This window comes from Achroia grisella, unplaced genomic scaffold (assembly GCF_030625045.1).
Source record: "Achroia grisella isolate CSIRO2021 unplaced genomic scaffold, CSIRO_AGI_Agris_v1 utg906, whole genome shotgun sequence".
NCBI classification, from domain to species: domain Eukaryota; kingdom Metazoa; phylum Arthropoda; class Insecta; order Lepidoptera; family Pyralidae; genus Achroia; species Achroia grisella.
Window position 1 is genome coordinate 1,017,214 of NW_026713064.1, and position 18,400 is coordinate 1,035,613.

Sequence of the window (18,400 nt, forward strand, 5' to 3'; positions counted from 1 at the left end):
ACAGCGTACACTTACACAGGTCAACAGTAAATTGAGGCTATTGACTGGCGTGTTTTGCAGAGTTAGGCTACCATTAGGCTTAATAACGTCATATTTCATTTGCGTATTAGCGTAAGTACAAGGGTCCTGGTCTACTAAAGTCTAGGGTTTGCTGATATAACGTCACTGTAATTACAAAAACTACTAGTTAAAATTTATAGTGTTATGATGGTCATTTATGACCAGTACAGGGGCGCCGATAAAGCGATTGCCTAGCGCGCTCTGGATCTTTAATTCGCCTCTGTCCTAAATTGTAGTTTACTATACACTCCCTTAGCAACAACGGCAAGCTTTCGACATGGTACTTAGTATAAAAAAAAAAAGTACCCTACTACTAGAAAAATGTAAGGATCTGAAACTAATCATGTTTCAATCACAGACTTATGTATGTTAGAATATATATAATTAATTTCGTACAAATACGATGTAAATAAATTTAAAATTAAACCATATGGGTATATATAGACCATCTAATTTAATGTTAAACATTATTGTGCACTAACAAGTCTAGCGTAATAGCTTTGGTATCAATAATGCATTCATTTACTGCTAATCAACCGTTTTGAATTAATGAAATAAAAGTAATACACAATTACCATAATATTTACTTATTTCATTATTCATTATAAATAGTTTGTACCATTCATTTAGTCAAGACATAGAAAATAAATTAACTACAAGTATCTAACTTGCGTAAATAATGAAGATAACATACTAAAGTTGGAACAATTCTAAGTTTACATAAATTCTAAATCAAGGACATATCTAGGCAAATATTATAAAATAGTAAAAGATATATGTATTAATATAATTATTAACTCCTTGCTAAGGACATATCTATACTGTATATTATTTGCTTATTTATCTCAAAGCGTATACAAAATTTGTGTACATTTTAATGTCTTAGGTAGTGTCGATCAAATCATAAAATAACAAATAATCTTAACACAAGAATAATTGTGTGCCTTGTATGTAAATATTTTCTGTCAAATACAAATGAGCTAATTAAGGGTCGCCAATGACCACGTGACACTCCTAGTGTTTCAGAATATATATATAATATAACTGTATTATTTTTCACCAAATAAGGTACCAATTCCTTACAAGTAAATTAAAACAAAATCTATTTGGCCACAATTTTTTTATGTTAAACGATATCTTCTTCAACACCTATGGATTCCAATGATCCCTATTTTAGTTACAGTCAATAGGCTTTTTTTCTATGTTAGTTTCATGTTAATTTTCTCTGAATTGGAAATAGCACAATATACTCGGAAAGTATAATTTTTAACATGATTTACCTACTCACTGCTTTACTACTTTAAAATATTTACATTGCATTATATGACTTTAAGATATAGATACAAGAGTGCTCTTTAGTGAATAAGGTCTGTTATTTCACAATTATTTTATGCAAGCAAAAAATATAGTTAGAAAGTATTTGAAGATGAATTTGGTACACTTGGAAGTTATGAATTTACATATGGCACTGGTAGACATCCAATTACTTCTTTTTTCTTCATCTTTAATTCTAATATAATAATACTAATAACATATCTAACAATCATAATCTAGATAAAACTACATCAATTTATACCTACTTATACTATAGTTTTGCAAAATGCAACAGATTGTGACATTTAAAGAGATGGTTATTATTGTTGCAAACTCTATGACCATAATTATTCCAATACTAAATTAATTTATACATAATATATCATAATTGTGAGTTAGGCATTTTTATAAATTGCTTTTCTGTCTTATTATTTCATATAAACATGCAACAAACAACATTACAGTATTCAATTCATAGATTATGGTGATGCTCATGATTCCTCATGCATTGCCACTCCTACGGAATATGGTACAATGTTTTTATGTGAGAGATTTCTCTTGGCGACTGATCCACAAGTGATTTAAAAGCGGTTTTTACGACTTTATAACGATTTAATATCAACTGTATATGGATAGGGAAAAATACAGATAAGAGATAGAGGCATTCATATGATATATATATACATGCGTACATAAAAAGACGTACACCCTTATATCAATTATGGTCTAAGAAAATAGTCCAATAATTATATGCTAAGTACAAATCATAGCATAGCAGTTAACAATCAATATTGTTAGCTTTCACTTTAATATATATTTTATTTGCTTGATATTGTTTTCTTCCTTGACTTATTGGACTTCCGGTTATTTTTCTTTTGATTGTTTTCCTCATCTAAATTAGATTTATCTGTAATTGAGGAAGATAAATCTATTTGCCTTGATCTCAATGTTCTAAATGTTGTTTCAAATATATTTGGTCTACCTTGTTTAGATTTCTCAACATCATTTTCCTGTACTCTATTCTTTGATACATTTCGTGTTCTAAGAGAACTTCTGTTAATTATTTTGTCTGTGGTGCTGTCCAAAGATGAATTGATAAGGTTTAATGATTTTTCCACATGCATTGTATTATTTTTCTTCTTTGTAACTTTATTCATAGGGGAATCATTTGAAGAGGAGTTAATTTCTAATATAATTTTTTTACTTGGTTGTATCTTGTTAATGACTGATGTATTTGTTTTCTTTTGGATATTATTTTGCTTCTGTTTCAAATTTGCTTCTTTTGACTTTTTTGCATCTATTGCTACTTGTTTTGGTTTAGAAACAGCAGGTTCTATACAACATTTCATCAGTTTAGGAGATTGTCGTGTCCTATTTAAACTTTTATTACTAAGCACTGGTACTTTTTCCAAGTGATTATTTACTTTTAAAACATTTTTTTGTTTTGTTACGGTATTTATTTTCTTGTGATTTACGATTGCTGTAAAAAATAATCATGTTATATAAACTTTGTTCTTATACATTAATTTTTTTATAAGAAAAACACTAAATAAATTTAATATACTTATTATATTAAGAAATAGCAATACAGCATATTCCCAGTGAAAGTATAGTCCAGTCAAAGTGAGTTCTTCTTATCTTAATCCAACTTAGCAGAAGGCAAGTGTCATGAAGTTAAGTATTAGAAGGAGAGTTAAATATTACAATAAATCTGCTTACATACTACTTGAATGGCCCCTAATCACATATATATTATATATATGATACTCATAAAGATTGGTTTTATAAAAGTAACACAATAATACAAAAAAAGAAATGGTAATAATTACCTGAAATAGTATTCACTTGAGTGTTTGATTTTTTCTCATGATTTTCTGAATCACTTTCAAAATCAGTGTCCCAAAATGATTTTACACATTTATAAATTTTGTTTTTCTTCAAATCTAGAAAAATAAATACATTAGATAATTATATAATTAATTAAGATTTAATATTCCAACTCAACAATATATATGAATAAATGTTACCTTTTTGTTCCACACTTGTATTACCTTTCATTGTTTCAGTCTTTTTTTGTACATGTGATGATTTATTGCTTTCTGATAATTTCTTGACTACTACCTTACATTCCAATGGTGAATGTTTATTTTTTATATTTCTTATATTAACATTATTCTTTGTTTTTAAAATATTATCATCTGTCTTAAATATTTCCTCATCAGTGTAAGTGTCACTGACATCGTCATTATTACATGTGGTTATAACAGAGGTAACATCCCATTTATCTTCATCCTCTAAATTATTTTTATAATTGACATCAGTTTTGTTAGCCAAGCTTGTCCTATTCATTCGATCTGGTGGTACTATCTTGTGAATTAAATCCAGCAAATTTTTATCCTCCTGAAACACATCACGATTCAAGCATGATTGATTAGTAACCACCTTTCTTGTTTTGTGTTTTTCTTTCTGTATAGCACTATAAACATTCCCTTGTGGGCTATTTGCAACTATATTATCAGTGCTGACATTTTTGCCTTCCATAAGGTCAAGTTTTTTAGAATACAACTTTCTTTTAATAAAACTTGGTCTCATTGAGACATCTTCAGACTGTTGAGATAATTCAGATTTACTATTTTCACAAGGGTGATCTTTAGTTTTCTCTTCAACACACTCCGGAGGTTGTGATTGCTTTTGAATCAGTGGTTGAGCTGATTTGGCTAGCAAAACCTCTTTAATCCTGCCTTGATTAGATTTTCTTACAGGACACTGGGGTTTGATAAATTCAAAGTCTGTATTTTTAGCTTGTTTCTTATTATTTATAATGTCTTGAGTTTCTTTAGATGCATGATTTTGTTCCTTATGCTCCTGATTTTGATTTTTATGTTTCAATTCTAAATTTATCTGTGATGATGAATCCACTTCCTTTCTTTTTTTATCAAAAATTTTTGGATCATCAATACCTATTCCTCTTTTATGTTGATTTGTAAGTTCCATACCATGTATTTTCTCAATATTGTTAATAGTCTTTTCTCTGATTGTTATTTCAGAAAATATTTCATTGTCATCACTATCTGTTTCTTCCCCATAATTTCTGGGTAAAATTGTTCTGCATTCACTACTTTTTAAATGTTGTGTGCTAATATTACTTGTAGGTGCACCATATGGATGGAACCTTTTGGATGGCAAGAGAGATGTAGATTTAAATCTATGTTTTTGTGTTGTCGGAATATTACTGTGTTCTACATTTAGATTTAGATTTTTTCTTACATGCATAGAAGGCATATGCATTTTGTTTTCCAATGGGTTGTTCATGCTTTCACATCCAACAGGTACCCTATTTGTGAATACACTTTTAAAACTCTCTGTACAATCATTATACATGTTGTTTTCTCGAATTGCCCTTCGTAAATCCATAATATCAGTTCTAGTCGATCTACAACTAGACATGTTGTCCTTATACATTGCAGTGCATGTAGATCTACATCCATCACTGCTTATTGATGAATCACTTCCCAATTCTCCTGAGTCATATCCTGACTTCCGTCTGTAACCCTTAAGATACAATTTTAGATTTCTTCTTTTCTCAATTTTTTTCCGAATCTTCCTCCTCATGAATTTATTATATGCTTCTTTAATAATCTTCATATCATGTTTATTGAAATTAATGTTTTTGAATGCAAGTGCTATGTCCGAAGCACTCACACTTGTTGTGGTGTCTAAAATGATAAATTATATTAATTATACATATACATAGTCCTATCCTCATATAACATGTAGTATTATCAATTAATAGTTTAGTTAATTGATGTGTGATGAGTGTTTAAGAAAAACTTTTATCTTCATTTTACCCCAATAGCAAAAAATATATATCTATATATATTTTTTAAAGTTATTTTGAAATATGTATATTAAACACAATGTAATAGAAATAGAATCTTACAGTAGAAGCAACTAGTCAATATTATATGGACGTAGAAAATGGCCTTACAACTAAAGTAATTGGGGAGTTTAAGATTCTCTTGATTGACACCCTCTGAGTGTAGATTCATTGTATCAGCCCCAACACTAGAATTGCATATAACTAGTTAAGTAAAAATATCATATTGGACTATTTTTCAATATAAATATATTGTCAATAAGCAGCATATAACAGGAAAAAATACATATAGAGTGGACCTGCAGTAATCGGCCCCCTTGTTATCCGACATGGTCTATTATTTATTGTTGAATACTTTTTTGACAATTTTTGATAATGCATTGAACAAGTTTTGACTGGTACATACTCAGGTAACAGTTAGTAACATATAGATAAATAAAAGTTACCTATACTTCTAACTGACATTGGTGAACCACTTCTTCCGTTAAACATTGATCTTTGAGAACTCATGGCACGAGGATAGTGTGATTGACGATAGTTAGACATTCTGAAGTCTGAAGCACTCCGCAATGACATTGTTGGAGAAACATCTCTTCTATAATAGCGTCTACTATCCATTGCATGTTCCATTTGTCTTTTATTATCAAAACGGCGTGACATATTCATTGTTGAAGTCAGTACATTATTTCTGAAGCTTAGACCAGTAAGATTAGTAGCATTTATGTTAGGTCCTCGGGCACTAAATGTCTAAAACAAAAGTACAAAAATCAGAACAGTAAACAAAGTCCTAAAATAATTCACAATAGTACGTTAAACACAAAATTAAATATTATTTATGTATTAATATTTAAGAAACTAACCGTATTCTCATTTTGGTAAGTAAACACATTATTGGGTAAAAAATCATTTTCACTATCTGACATGTTTGATGCGATTAAAAGTTTATAAATAACCACTTAAAATTAATTTGCAAATCATTACTCGGTTCACAATTAAAATCGAGATGCTATAACATTACGAAAGACAATATTTTAAGAAATCACAATACAATTTCTGATTCTTCAAAACTCGGCGTTTCAAGCAGCACAATTTTGTTTGTACCTAACGGTTTGCTCGTTTAAAGCACAGATGAGAAAAACTATGTGCAGCACAGATAAAAAAAGACAATTACGACTCGTCAGATCGGTTGGTCCGTTACTCAACATTATTTCATATGTCAAATATGACTGAGATTGATTTGGTTGTATAGTTACTATTTATTTGGTTGTATAGTTAAGTTCTTTTGCCTTTCCCGGTGACGAATTAACTAAACAAAAAAAGTACATTGGGATGTCATTCTGTGGAATGCTGTTTTATGTACTGTGTGAAGTCTAACCTATAACTTTTTGCATATTGGTGTCTCGATAATCCTTTACTTTTCACGTTGCTTCATTATTAATAATATTTAAAATACAATAGTCGAAGCATTACTTCATCAGAGATCAGAAGTATACTAATGCGTAACTGTACAAACGAAATTAATATGATTTTAATATAATTTGTTATATATTTTTTAAAGTTATAAACAAAAATGTCTTTACAAACTCGGTTATTCGTTGGGAATCTACCTGAAAGCACAAATGAAAACGAAATTCGTTCTGCCTTTTCTGTTTATGGGAAAATAACCAATTGTGATATAAAAAGCAAAACAAGTAATGACAATCAACAGAAACTTTTTGCATTTGTAACTTTATCGGCTACAAATTATGATATTGAGTCATGTAAGTAGATTTGGAATTATTAATCAATAAAATAAACATTACTGCATAATTGTACTATAAAGTTTTATATAATGATATAAAAATAATATTGTGAATTATATTTTTATCCAGGTATCAAGCATTTTGGAAATGAAGCATTTAATGGTAATCAGCTATATGTAACTAGAGCTCGTGAAAGTTTTTTGGATCGTCTACAAAGAGAAAGAGATCTAGCTCAAAAGAAAGAAAGTGAGAAGGTAGTATACTTCTAGTAATGTCAATAGAACTATTTTGAATACTGTATTTTTTATTTGTAACTAACTCACCCATACTATTACTACTCCATTATAACTAGTCATAGCCTGGTATTATAGTTTATAATCTTCCTCTATAAATGGACATATTGTACCAATATGGTTTTAGTTTCTTTTTTAATTGTGTCATTTAGATTAATAAAAATACAATCAAATATGAGAGAATCAATAATAGAAAATACAAGTGTAAATAAAATATTTTAATTTAGAATGTAATTAATTGTAATATATACTTCTATATATACTTGTTAATTATATATAATGTCAATACATTATCAAACATTACATTTAAGATTGAAATACATCAGCAAGTATTACCCAAAACAATTCCAGTTCTAAACTTAGGAGAAAAACTCAATCCTCGTAAAAGGAAGAATGATACAAACAGTTATACAAGTGGTGTAACTTGCAATAAATCTGGGCTTAAAGTTAATAATTCATTTGACAAACATGTCAATAGTAAATTAGTTGATTGTATTCCTGACAATGCATTGAACAATGTATCTGAGAAGGATAAAAGGAAGCAAGATGCAGATAGGAAAAGAATGGAATCTATTAAACAAAAAAGACAAGATTTTAAGCTTAAACAAATGATTGTAAAAACTGATTTAGGTGATATAGTAAGTAAAATAAATTTATTTTTAAATAATGAATTTAAATTTGAAATATGTCTAAGGTACTGTTGTTTGAATTTACTTGAACATGCTATTTAATTTTAGGACAAAGTATCAAATAAGAAGATAATATTTAGAGATGATGAACAAGACACTCTGCTTGTTAGTGATAATAAGAAAAAGAACACAAATACTTTGTTTGATGATGATGACAGTGATAATGAAGTCAATTTTGAAATAAAAAAACAGTTTGAAGGAAAACAAGGTCAAAAGGTACATAATATTGCATACTAAAGAAATTATGTTTGTTCTTATCTTCTTATTACCTTAACATTTAATGGAAAGAATTATCATTACCTATAAGTATATTATTTTTTGGTATATTTGTTAGGAAATACAAACTAATTTTCACTAATTATAGCCTTTATGTAGTACAAAATTATATATTTAATATTATTCAATTCATGTCTACATTAGCTAGAATATATGTCTTAGTAGTGAAATATTATGGCATTATATTACTGGAGTATTTTAGGAATAAAAAATCAATCTAATTCAATGTATTCTAGGAGAATAATTTATCTAATCCTACCATTTTGTTATTAAAGTACTTACAATATAATATTAATAAAGGTTTTAGATTTGCAATCAAAGTACAAAAGTGATAAACGTTTCACACTAGATGAAAGGTTCATTGAAGGTGAACAATCTGACATTGAAATTGACAAACAACAACAAAATATAGAAGAGGATGAGGCTGTGGCAGTTGTACAAATAGATGAGAAAGCCAAACAGCTTAACATATTACAAGATGTGCTTGGAGTCACCATTAAATCATATCACACCCAGCCTAATGATTCTAAAGATAATAAAAAGAACAAGTAAGATATATGTATTATTATTCTTATAACATAGTTTGAACATACAATTGACAGGTTTGCTATATGGAAAGTAATAGTTTATGATACACTAGTTTATTATATTTTTAGTTTGTGTGTGTGTTTTTACTAAACACCTAGAATACTTAGCTTACCCTTTGTCAATCTCTGTTCTTTGTTAACAATTGTGCAATAATTTTGTGTACAAGAAATTGATAATAAATAAATATTTAATATTTTAAGGTCTAAAATAGGGATGCTTAGATTTGATCCCATGCAACCAGACCATGCAAAATTCTTGGCACCGGTAGAAGAGACCATACAAGATAATAAGAAGAAACCAAAAAAGAAAAAATCTAAAGACATTCATGAAGTGGAATCTACATTAGAAAATTTAGACCAAGAAAAAAAAATAGAGGTTTCAAAAGAACAATTCTATAAAATCAGTGATACATTAAAAGATACTCTTGAACAACCAACTACATTTAGTTTTAGAAGTTTGTTTTCTAAGAATGAAAGCTATGAACGAGGTATCTAACAATTATGCACTTAAATATTTAGATAATTTATTTATAACTAAAATTACGATTGGCGAGTTAGCGACAGGTCAATGTGACCAATTCCTTCAGGTTTTAGGTTGAAAACTTCTATAATGGTTAAAGTAGTTGTATTATGAGGCCTAGTGAAAGGCAGTTGCGGTTCCGATGGTATTCGGTTCTGTGGTTAGAGGCTTTAATATCCTAACCATTTTAGAAGTTTTTGATTGAGAGGAAATCATTGACGAAATGCGGCTGCATTAAGTAAACTAAGGCACCCATTAAACGACTTTTTACAAAATGTACCTCATAGTCTAATTTTAGTAACTGATTTGATTTTTATTAGTATTGGATGATATTTTTTTTATATAGATATTTTTTCAGAGGCCCCAGACCAAGACTCTACATATGTATCATTAGATAAAAATAAAGAACGTAAAATAAAAAATCCACTTGATCCTGGTGAAAAAAACCCATTTGTATATGACTCATCGGAATCTGAAGTTGAGGAAGACAAAAATGAAAAGGTGTTCGAAAAAACAGAAATTAAAGCAGTATGGAAAGAAAATTTATTTTTTTCAAATCTGGATAGCAGGCTTAAAGGTCAATGTTCTTTATACTTATTTAGTAATAATTATAGCTTAACTCTCTTGTTCCTCTTCAATGGGAACCCAATTGTGACGGCTTCAACCAAGCTTCAAACCCCTAATGGTGTTCTCAGACTAAAATTTTAGTTTTATCATTAGGCATTTAGTAGTTCCATGTTTGGAGTGTCTGCAGAGATACCTGTGAGGGAAATATAGCTTCTTAGAAATAGTATGTGAATGTAACCTAGTAAAGCACCTTAATGATGTTCTGACCACACATAGGGCACCACTCATGTCTATAAAATAAACAATGGTTACCAATGTTTACTTGGTGGCAAATTTCCTCGTTTGTTAATGCAGTCCCTTGAAATAAATCTATCTACTAATAAATCTATGTAATAATATCTTGAAGTATTTTTTTATACTAGATGTTGGAAACAAGCATAGGGCACAACTCATGGTAAATTGTTACTGTAGCCTATCTGTGTCCAATGATGCATACTCAATGCTGAAACTTTAAATTCTTCAGGATGGCTTACTATTGCTAGTTGTCCCTATGATGCACAGGTAATCTGTAGTCAATAGTAATGCAAAAAAATATTATTTATTTTCAGATGGCTTAGATTTCTTTAACAAATCAAGTGTAGAGGATGTACAAAAGGAAAGAAGGGGACTAAAGTCACTTATGAAGAAACGTATATATAACAAAGAAAGAAAGAACCAAATGTTCCAAAAGAAAATTGGAGGGAGGAAAAAATCATTAAAAAAGAGCTACAACAAAAGAAAAAGCTGATGCTGTGTAAAATAATAATTTATTAACTTGATAACTAAATGTGTATGTTAATAAAACTAAAATAAATGGTGTAATTTTATTAGTATCATTTGCATATAAATCTAATTATCGCCTCTTCCAAGTAGGCTTCTTTCTAGCTCCTGGTTGGCCAGGCTTCTTACGTTCACGACGCCTGTGATCACGAGTTAGCAGACCAGCTACTTGCATTTTCTCTAACATGTGTTTATCAACAAAACTTCGTAAACCCCAAGCAATACCCCATCTAATAGCTCCAGATTGACCTGTTGGTCCACCACCTTCAATATTACATTCCACATCAACACTTTGCTGCATATTAGTAAAGAATAATGGAAACATAACTTGTTCTCTAGGTTGTATATCTTCAAAGTAAGTCAAATCTTTACCATTTATAGTAATCTTTCCAGTTCCAGGAACACGAATAGTCACATCGCCTCTGGCTTTTTTTCTTAAACATTCATATGTAGTCACAAAGGCTCTGCCTTCATCATCATAGCTAGGTTTAGGTATTTCTAAAGCAAACTTTTGTGTAGCCAATGGCTTCTGATATTTCTCTATAAATTCTTTATGTCTATATGAGTATGGAAGAGACACTAATCTCTCCATTAATAATTTGAAATTATCATATTCCAAGTCTGTGATATTCTCTACTAGAACTTGTTCAAGTTGATCTTTAGTCAACCATGCACTATTACCTATATTGAGCTCACCATTAGGATCAGGTACTGCCTTTTTCCTAGTAACCTTGTCCTGAAAATCATAAGCCTGTTGTATAAGTTCAGCACCATCATATAACAATTTGAAAAAATTTGGTTTTCCTGTGTAGAATAGAAAATGATGTGGTCTTCCGGCTTCATCAAATTCAGCTGCTTTACGCGCTGGAAATACTTCTTCTGGAGGCTTCATTAGAGGACGAGCTGCAGGATCATAAATACCGCTAGGAAACAAATATTCAATTGCTCGGTCAACGTCTTTTTGAGTAAATGTTTCTGGATCTTCACCCATCATATTTGCTAGGTGCCTCTTACCAATATTGAATTCGAACTCTTGCTTTTTCATAAATTCATCATGTTCTTTAGCTCTTTCTAAGTACGCTTTCATAGCTTTACTTGTTTTTTTCTTTTTATTCAATGTTTCCCAGTCAGTAATATCCTGAAGGGCATGGGTTGTCGTAGGGGTACTCTTAGAACTATATTTACAAACATTTTTCAAAAGTATATTTTTAACCAAGCATTTGCTTACAGGAAACAGATGTTTTACCCCAAACTGTAGCGCCATTTAGAAATTAAATATGAGAAATAAAGAAATACTGAAATATTAATTAAAGTACATTTCAGCAAATGAAGTATTTCAAACAATTGTACTATTACTAGTATTTAGTAAGTTAAAAAATTGTAACCTATAAATTATTTTCAATCTGAGCCCATAGATAATATATTTCAAGGAACATAATACTCTATACTCTGTGCTAAAGGCAAACTGAAAGATAGGGATGTCAAAAGTTTAGATATTCAAAAGTCAACTTATTATTGATTTTCTAAGATTAAATTAATTCTTTATCACGTTCACTTTTACAGACGATGACGATTTTCTATACTCAAACAATATAAAAACAAACATGTAGTTATAGCAAATAAACTTGCTTTCGGCTTAACGAAAATAAGACTAGCTTTTGATCTATAAAACTCCGATCATCCATACCAGAGAGTTTTAGAAGAGTATAAAATTATTGCAAGGAATAATTGTTATTTTTCATTGATTATCATGTTAACTATCGTGTGACGCACCTATTGCAAATATAACTACAAATAATGTTTTAGGTGTTTATTACTTATTAGAAAATTTGCAACTGAATATACAATATTTGACTTATCAGTTTTTTCATGTTACTTAGCGACAATTCGAATTTAGAATAAGCATGCGTCACAGTCCGCAGCGAGAAAAACCGGGAGGTGAACAATGATATGTGAAATATACATAATGATAATATTTAACATGTGAAGTCGTTAAGATATCGTGGTGGTCTTAATTCGCGACCACTACGTGAACGTAATACTCGTGTCGTAGAGTCTGTGTTGTCATGGACTTCTTCTGTCATGTCTTGTTCAGTCATTGTCCCATTAGATGTATCACTATCATGATTATTGGTAACATTGTGTCGTATTTCTAATGGGAATAGTCGTTGAACAGGCCTTACTCTATCTCCAGTAGCTGTACGAACTTTGGCCACTCTAGAGAATTGATCTGTACCGTCATAAAGTTCCTCCACTATACCTAACGGCCAATTAATCCGTCTGTTATCCTCTGTCTCTATTAGCACCACATCACCACACTGTAGCTGAGCGTATTTCTTGTTACGAGGTTGAATTAACGTACTGATATATTCTTTTCTGAACCGCTGTCTGAAAGCGTCTCTTATATTTTGACAGTGTTTTGCTCTTACATTCAATGACTTGCTATCAATTTCATCTAAATCTCTTACTTCACACTGTGCCTGCGGTTGTATAAACATAGATGGAGTTAATGCTCGAAGTTCATCTTGACTGTTGCTTATGTAAGTCAGAGGTCTATTGTTAATAGTAGCTTCACAATCGCAAAGTATTGTTTGCAACTCGACGAATGAAAGCGATGCTCTACCTAACACTCTTCGAAGAATTTGTTTCAACGTGCCAATAAGCCGTTCGTAAAACCCTCCCCACCAAGGTGCGCTGGGAGGTAAGAACTTCCATTTGATCCTTGTTATGGTAGAAAACTGCAATATTTCATTCCAATCAAGAGTATTGAATGAATTATCTAGTCCTCTAAAATTGGTACCGTTGTCGCTGTATATAGTTTTTACTCTACCTCTTCGTGCTGTGAACCGTCTTAACGCCATTATGAAATCTCTTGTAGATAAGGACTCGACGAGCTCTAAATGGACGGCCCGGTATGTAGCACAAGTAAACAAGACAATCCATACCTTTGATTCTGATCGTAACATAAGTGGACCTGCTAAATCCACGCCAGTGGTTTCAAATGCCATATTTGCCTCCATACGATCTGTTGGTAAGCTGCCAGTAGGAACATAGCAACTCTTTGCTTTGAATCTTTTGCATCTTATGCAATTACTAACAACCTTTCTTGTTATTTTTCGTAACCCTATAATCCAAAATGTCTCTCTCAAATTACACATTAGTGATTGTACACCTGCATGTTGAAGAGTAATATGTCGTTGTTGTACCATACGTTGTACGATAGGCTCTTCACTTGGGAGTATTATAGGATATTTAAAATCATACCTTTCAGTTCCTTTATCAATTTTTGTTTTCAGTCGTAATAATCCATTATCATCTGTAAATAGTAACAAGTTTTTCATATTTATATTATCCTTATACCTACTCTGAATTATTCTTATTAATTTTCTTTCAGCATTTTCATACTCTTCGTAAGTCAAGTCTGTTGTTTTTGGTTTTCTTTTTATTCTTAACATCCAACCTATCATCCTGACTATTTTTATATAATTTGAAAAATATCTGAGTTTTTCTAAGAATAATTCTTCTTCAATAAGCATAGACTGAATACAATGTTTTTTCCTTTCTTGATTTACCTCTTTATAGTCAATTCCAAACTTCTCATTTGGCCAATCTTCTTCATCTAATAATAAAAAAGCAGGACCTTCCCACCATTTACTTTCTAGTAACCTCTTTGGATTTATGCCTCTAGAAGGTAAGTCTGCTGGGTTGCTGTCTCCAGGAACATGTCTCCAAGCTGTAGAAGAGGAAGAATTTTTTATTTCTTTAACTCTGTTTTTCACAAAGATACTCCAATCACCGTCTCCTTTGATCCAGGTCAGTACAACGCTCGAATCTGTCCAATACCAAACCGGACAATTTTGTAAAGCTAATGTTTTTGTTACAGTTGCAGCCAATCTGGTCGCTAGCGTCGCGGCGATTAATTCGAGTCTAGGTATAGTAATTTTCTTTAATGGTGTCACTCTAGCCTTCGCCATAACTAGTCGTACGTCTATTTTCCCGTTGTAATCCGCGCGTAAGAATATACATGCTGAATACGCATTGTTACTAGCGTCACAAAAAACGTGTAATGAGTTTTTACTCTCATTTATGGGTGAACTAGTGAGACGTCTAGGTATTACACACTCATTAATAAGGTGAGCTTGACTAAGCCATGTTTTAAAATCTTTTGCAAGGTTTTGAGGTAACTCTTCATCCCAGGTAAGTTTATATGTCCATGCCGCCTGTATTATCATTTTTGGAATGATGGTAGTAGGGCATACAATACCTATTGGGTCGAAAACTCTTTGTGTTATAGACAATAACGACCGTTTTGTTATTTTCTCATCTATATTTTTTAAAGAATTGCAGTTACATCTGAGATTATCTCCATTTATATTCCATAGTACACCTAGTATAGAGATATTTTCGACCTTGTTATCTACTAATATTGGACTCGATACCCAACCTCTAAGATCAAATTTACCGTTTATCATTAGTTCCTTGGACTCATTGATGAATTTATCTAATGCTGCCTTTGATGGTAAGCTGGTCACACAATTATCAACATAAAATGAATTTTTCAGTTGTTCTGCTGTTTGTTTCAGGTGATCATGACAATGATCTAAATGATGATTTATAGTCGCAATCAAATGAAATGGGCTTGAGGCTACTCCAAAAACAACTCGTCTGTGCCGATAAGTGACGATAGTTTTATCCATATTACTTGGATGAGACCACCACAGGAATCGTAGATAATCGCGATCGTCCGGAACTATTGATATTTGTAGGAATGCTTTAGCAATATCTGCTGTTACACCTATAGCTTCCTTTCTGAAATTAAGCATAAGTTGAGGAATTTGTTCAAGTAAGTTGACGCCTTTTTCTAAACAAGAGTTCAATGATATGCCGCATTTGTCTTTTGCTGACGCATCGAAAACAGGGCGTATTTTTGTAGTAAGACTCGATTCCTTTATAACTGCGTGATGTGGCATGTAGTGACCTTTAACATCTTGATTGGGTGCTACTTCAATAATATTTAGTGCAAGCCATTCTCTAAATACAGTGTCATATTGTTCTACCTTACCTAATTGCAGTAATTTTTTCATCGTGGAATCTAAACGTTTTCTCGCTACTTCAAAATTAGCAGATGGACGAGGAACGTCACGCCAAGGCAAGCATACCTCATAACGACCTTCTTCATTGATCTTTACTGACTTTTGGAATGATTGTAAAACCTTCAACTCCTGTTGAGTTTTATTACTTTGTTCTACTGGATCTGTAATACCCAAAGTCTCCAATGTCCATAGATCTGAAATGTCAATTTTTGTTAAACAATGTAATGTTGTTGTCATTGTAACTACAGAACTATAAATACCAGTAGTTGGTCCTTGAATTGTCCATCCTAATTTAGTTTTTATAGCGGTCAAGTTTTCTAAGTGGATTATGTCACCGGTCAGTAAAGCTCCAGAGAAGTCGGCTCCAAATAATAAGCATACGTCATCAGGTGAGTCTACTTTGTCAGTCAAAATGATACCTTTATCTCGCAGTTGCTCAATTATTACAGACGATCTTATTTTAGGTAAAAAACCGCAGATGTTGTCTTGTTCTAAAACTGATAAATTCAAACTAAAGTCATTAGTAACACTATCAACACTTATGTCAAAAACGTCACGTTCTTCGGTTTTCGTTTCTATGCCGCCAAATAAACAATGAGTTATTCGCTCTTTTCTAGTTGACTTTAAATTCAATTTTCGAACAATATCTTTTTTGATATATGATCTTTGAGCCCCGCTATCGATAAGAGCTCTGACAGGAATCTTTTTATTTCCAGACTTAATTACCACTACCACGGTTTGTAGTAATGTTGTAGGCTTTAATTGACATAATAAATTGTTCGCCTCATTCTCACATATTTCCTTTTTCTTTTGTCCTTGTTCATCTATATCCGGACACATTATAGTAAAATGCCGTTTTTTACAGAATAAACATTTTGGGAAACTTTTACATCTCTTCATAAAATGATGATTATTTGTTAAACAGATTGGACATGCTTTCTTCGATTTAACAAACTCTTTTCTCTCTTTTAAAGTCATTCTCGCCGCCTTATAACATTCTGAACTACCATGCGAATCCCTATCACACCATATGCATATTATGGAACGTTTACGCTTTTCTTTTGTTTGTGTTTTTGTTTCTGACATGAAACATATAGTAGGGGACTTTGGTTCACTAGATGTTGTTGGCGTTAGAGTGAAACCTTGTCGAGCTAATTGGATTCTCTCTTCCGATTCTACCTCTTGTCTTAAAAATTCGACAAGTTCAGAGAGACCTTTGTTATTATCGGACCTATGCCTGTTCCATGCGCGTAGTATTTCTTCCGGCAACACTGACTCTACCATAGGAAATAAGATTGAAGCGTACTTATCTTTTGTTACTCCAAGAGTCTCGAGTGCTTGGAGATGCGTTTGGAGTTTATCATACAGCGCAGGCAGGTCACTAGAGTTAGATAATTGATTTTTATCTTGCATTAATGTTAATAAGCCCCTGACATACGTCTCTATTAAGACATCGTCTCTTGCGAATCTAGTCTTCAATGCGTCTATAGCTTTTGGATAGTTTGCAGCGCATGGTGGATAACTTTCGACTAGCTGTCTTGCACTGGAATTTGTTGCCATAGACTGAAGTAGATATTGGAACTTATCGGAGTCATTGATCTCCTTGTCATCATGTACCTTCTGGAACTGTCCCCAGAACAACAGCCACGACTTCACGTTCCCGTCAAATTTAATTATCTCTAATTTCGGGATTAGGAGCCTTTGTTTGTTGTTGCATTGGTTATTATGTGACTTCACCATAGTTTCAGCTGAAACGATAGAATGGTTGGAACTACATTGTAGCGGATCACTTCTTTTTATGTACTTCGTATATTTTGTCCTTATCTTTGACCATTTTTCCCGATATTCGAGTGTTTTGTCCTGGTCGGCTTGAAAGGACTGTTCGTCGAAGTTATCATCCTCACACCATAGGTTGCGAATTGCTGCTTCACATTCGAATAGACTTTCGACACTATCTGTGAGTGTAGTATATTTTTCGTCGATTGTCTCGGAGTCTTTTGCTTCGAATGCTTTTTCTATTGCATCGGATAGGATGGTGAATTCCCGTCTAAATTGTGTTCTTTTGCGTTTCAAGATATCCATGGTGTTCTATTTTTGTTTTATTTCGTCACGGTCGCCACTATATTGCAAATATAACTACAAATAATGTTTTAGGTGTTTATTACTTATTAGAAAATTTGCAACTGAATATACAATATTTGACTTATCAGTTTTTTCATGTTACTTAGCGACAATTCGAATTTAGAATAAGCATGCGTCACAGCACCATTAATTAAAAATGGTAAAGTCAATAATCATGTAACCTGAAACGGAACGTCAGAGGCCAGAGCCAAAGTAATCTATGTGACATTGACAAGTGGATGACGGATGATTGAACGTACGCAGCGGGAGTTTTGGAGCGAAAAAGTTGAAGTGTTTATATTATTATAAAAACAAATAAGAGATAGGTAATTGTGAATATTGTAGGCATTGAGGTGTTTCTCTCCCTGACTAACCGGTATTACGCCTAAGTCGTCAGGATACTAGTGATTTTAAAAGTTCAGAAGCGGTACCAATCCCGCCT

General features: G+C 31.8%; 4 protein-coding genes across 5 annotated transcripts; 1 reads left to right on the forward strand and 3 right to left on the reverse strand.

Moving 5' to 3' along the window:
* Window positions 1-1,646: 1,646 nt before the first annotated feature.
* On the reverse strand, window positions 1,647-6,361 carry LOC131853762 (putative uncharacterized protein DDB_G0282133). Its single transcript, XM_059204793.1, has 5 exons — window positions 6,112-6,361; window positions 5,698-5,998; window positions 3,402-5,090; window positions 3,204-3,317; window positions 1,647-2,854 (listed from the first exon to the last, which is right to left on the reverse strand). Exons 1-5 carry the CDS (start codon window positions 6,172-6,174, stop codon window positions 2,193-2,195), a joined length of 2,829 nt encoding a protein of 942 aa, XP_059060776.1. The 5' UTR covers window positions 6,175-6,361; the 3' UTR covers window positions 1,647-2,192.
* A 175-nt stretch (window positions 6,362-6,536) lies between these two features.
* LOC131853747 (nucleolar protein 8) lies at window positions 6,537-10,785 on the forward strand. 2 transcript variants are annotated; one of them, XM_059204771.1, is made up of 8 exons: window positions 6,537-7,011; window positions 7,123-7,247; window positions 7,598-7,924; window positions 8,024-8,191; window positions 8,552-8,799; window positions 9,040-9,326; window positions 9,705-9,935; window positions 10,534-10,785. In XM_059204771.1, exons 1-8 carry the CDS (start codon window positions 6,822-6,824, stop codon window positions 10,710-10,712), a joined length of 1,755 nt encoding a protein of 584 aa, XP_059060754.1. In that variant the 5' UTR covers window positions 6,537-6,821; the 3' UTR covers window positions 10,713-10,785. The 2 variants fall into 2 exon arrangements, with proteins under 2 accessions (XP_059060754.1, XP_059060755.1); XM_059204772.1 differs by having other exon boundaries at window positions 6,540-7,011; window positions 9,717-9,935.
* On the reverse strand, window positions 10,715-12,172 carry LOC131853748 (small ribosomal subunit protein uS9m). Its single transcript, XM_059204773.1, has one exon. The coding sequence runs from the start codon at window positions 12,006-12,008 to the stop codon at window positions 10,818-10,820; it is 1,191 nt and encodes a 396-aa protein (XP_059060756.1). The 5' UTR covers window positions 12,009-12,172; the 3' UTR covers window positions 10,715-10,817.
* Window positions 12,173-12,720: 548 nt separating this feature from the next.
* On the reverse strand, window positions 12,721-17,919 carry LOC131853727 (uncharacterized). The gene has a single exon (XM_059204745.1). The coding sequence runs from the start codon at window positions 17,917-17,919 to the stop codon at window positions 12,721-12,723; it is 5,199 nt and encodes a 1,732-aa protein (XP_059060728.1).
* Window positions 17,920-18,400: the final 481 nt, after the last annotated feature.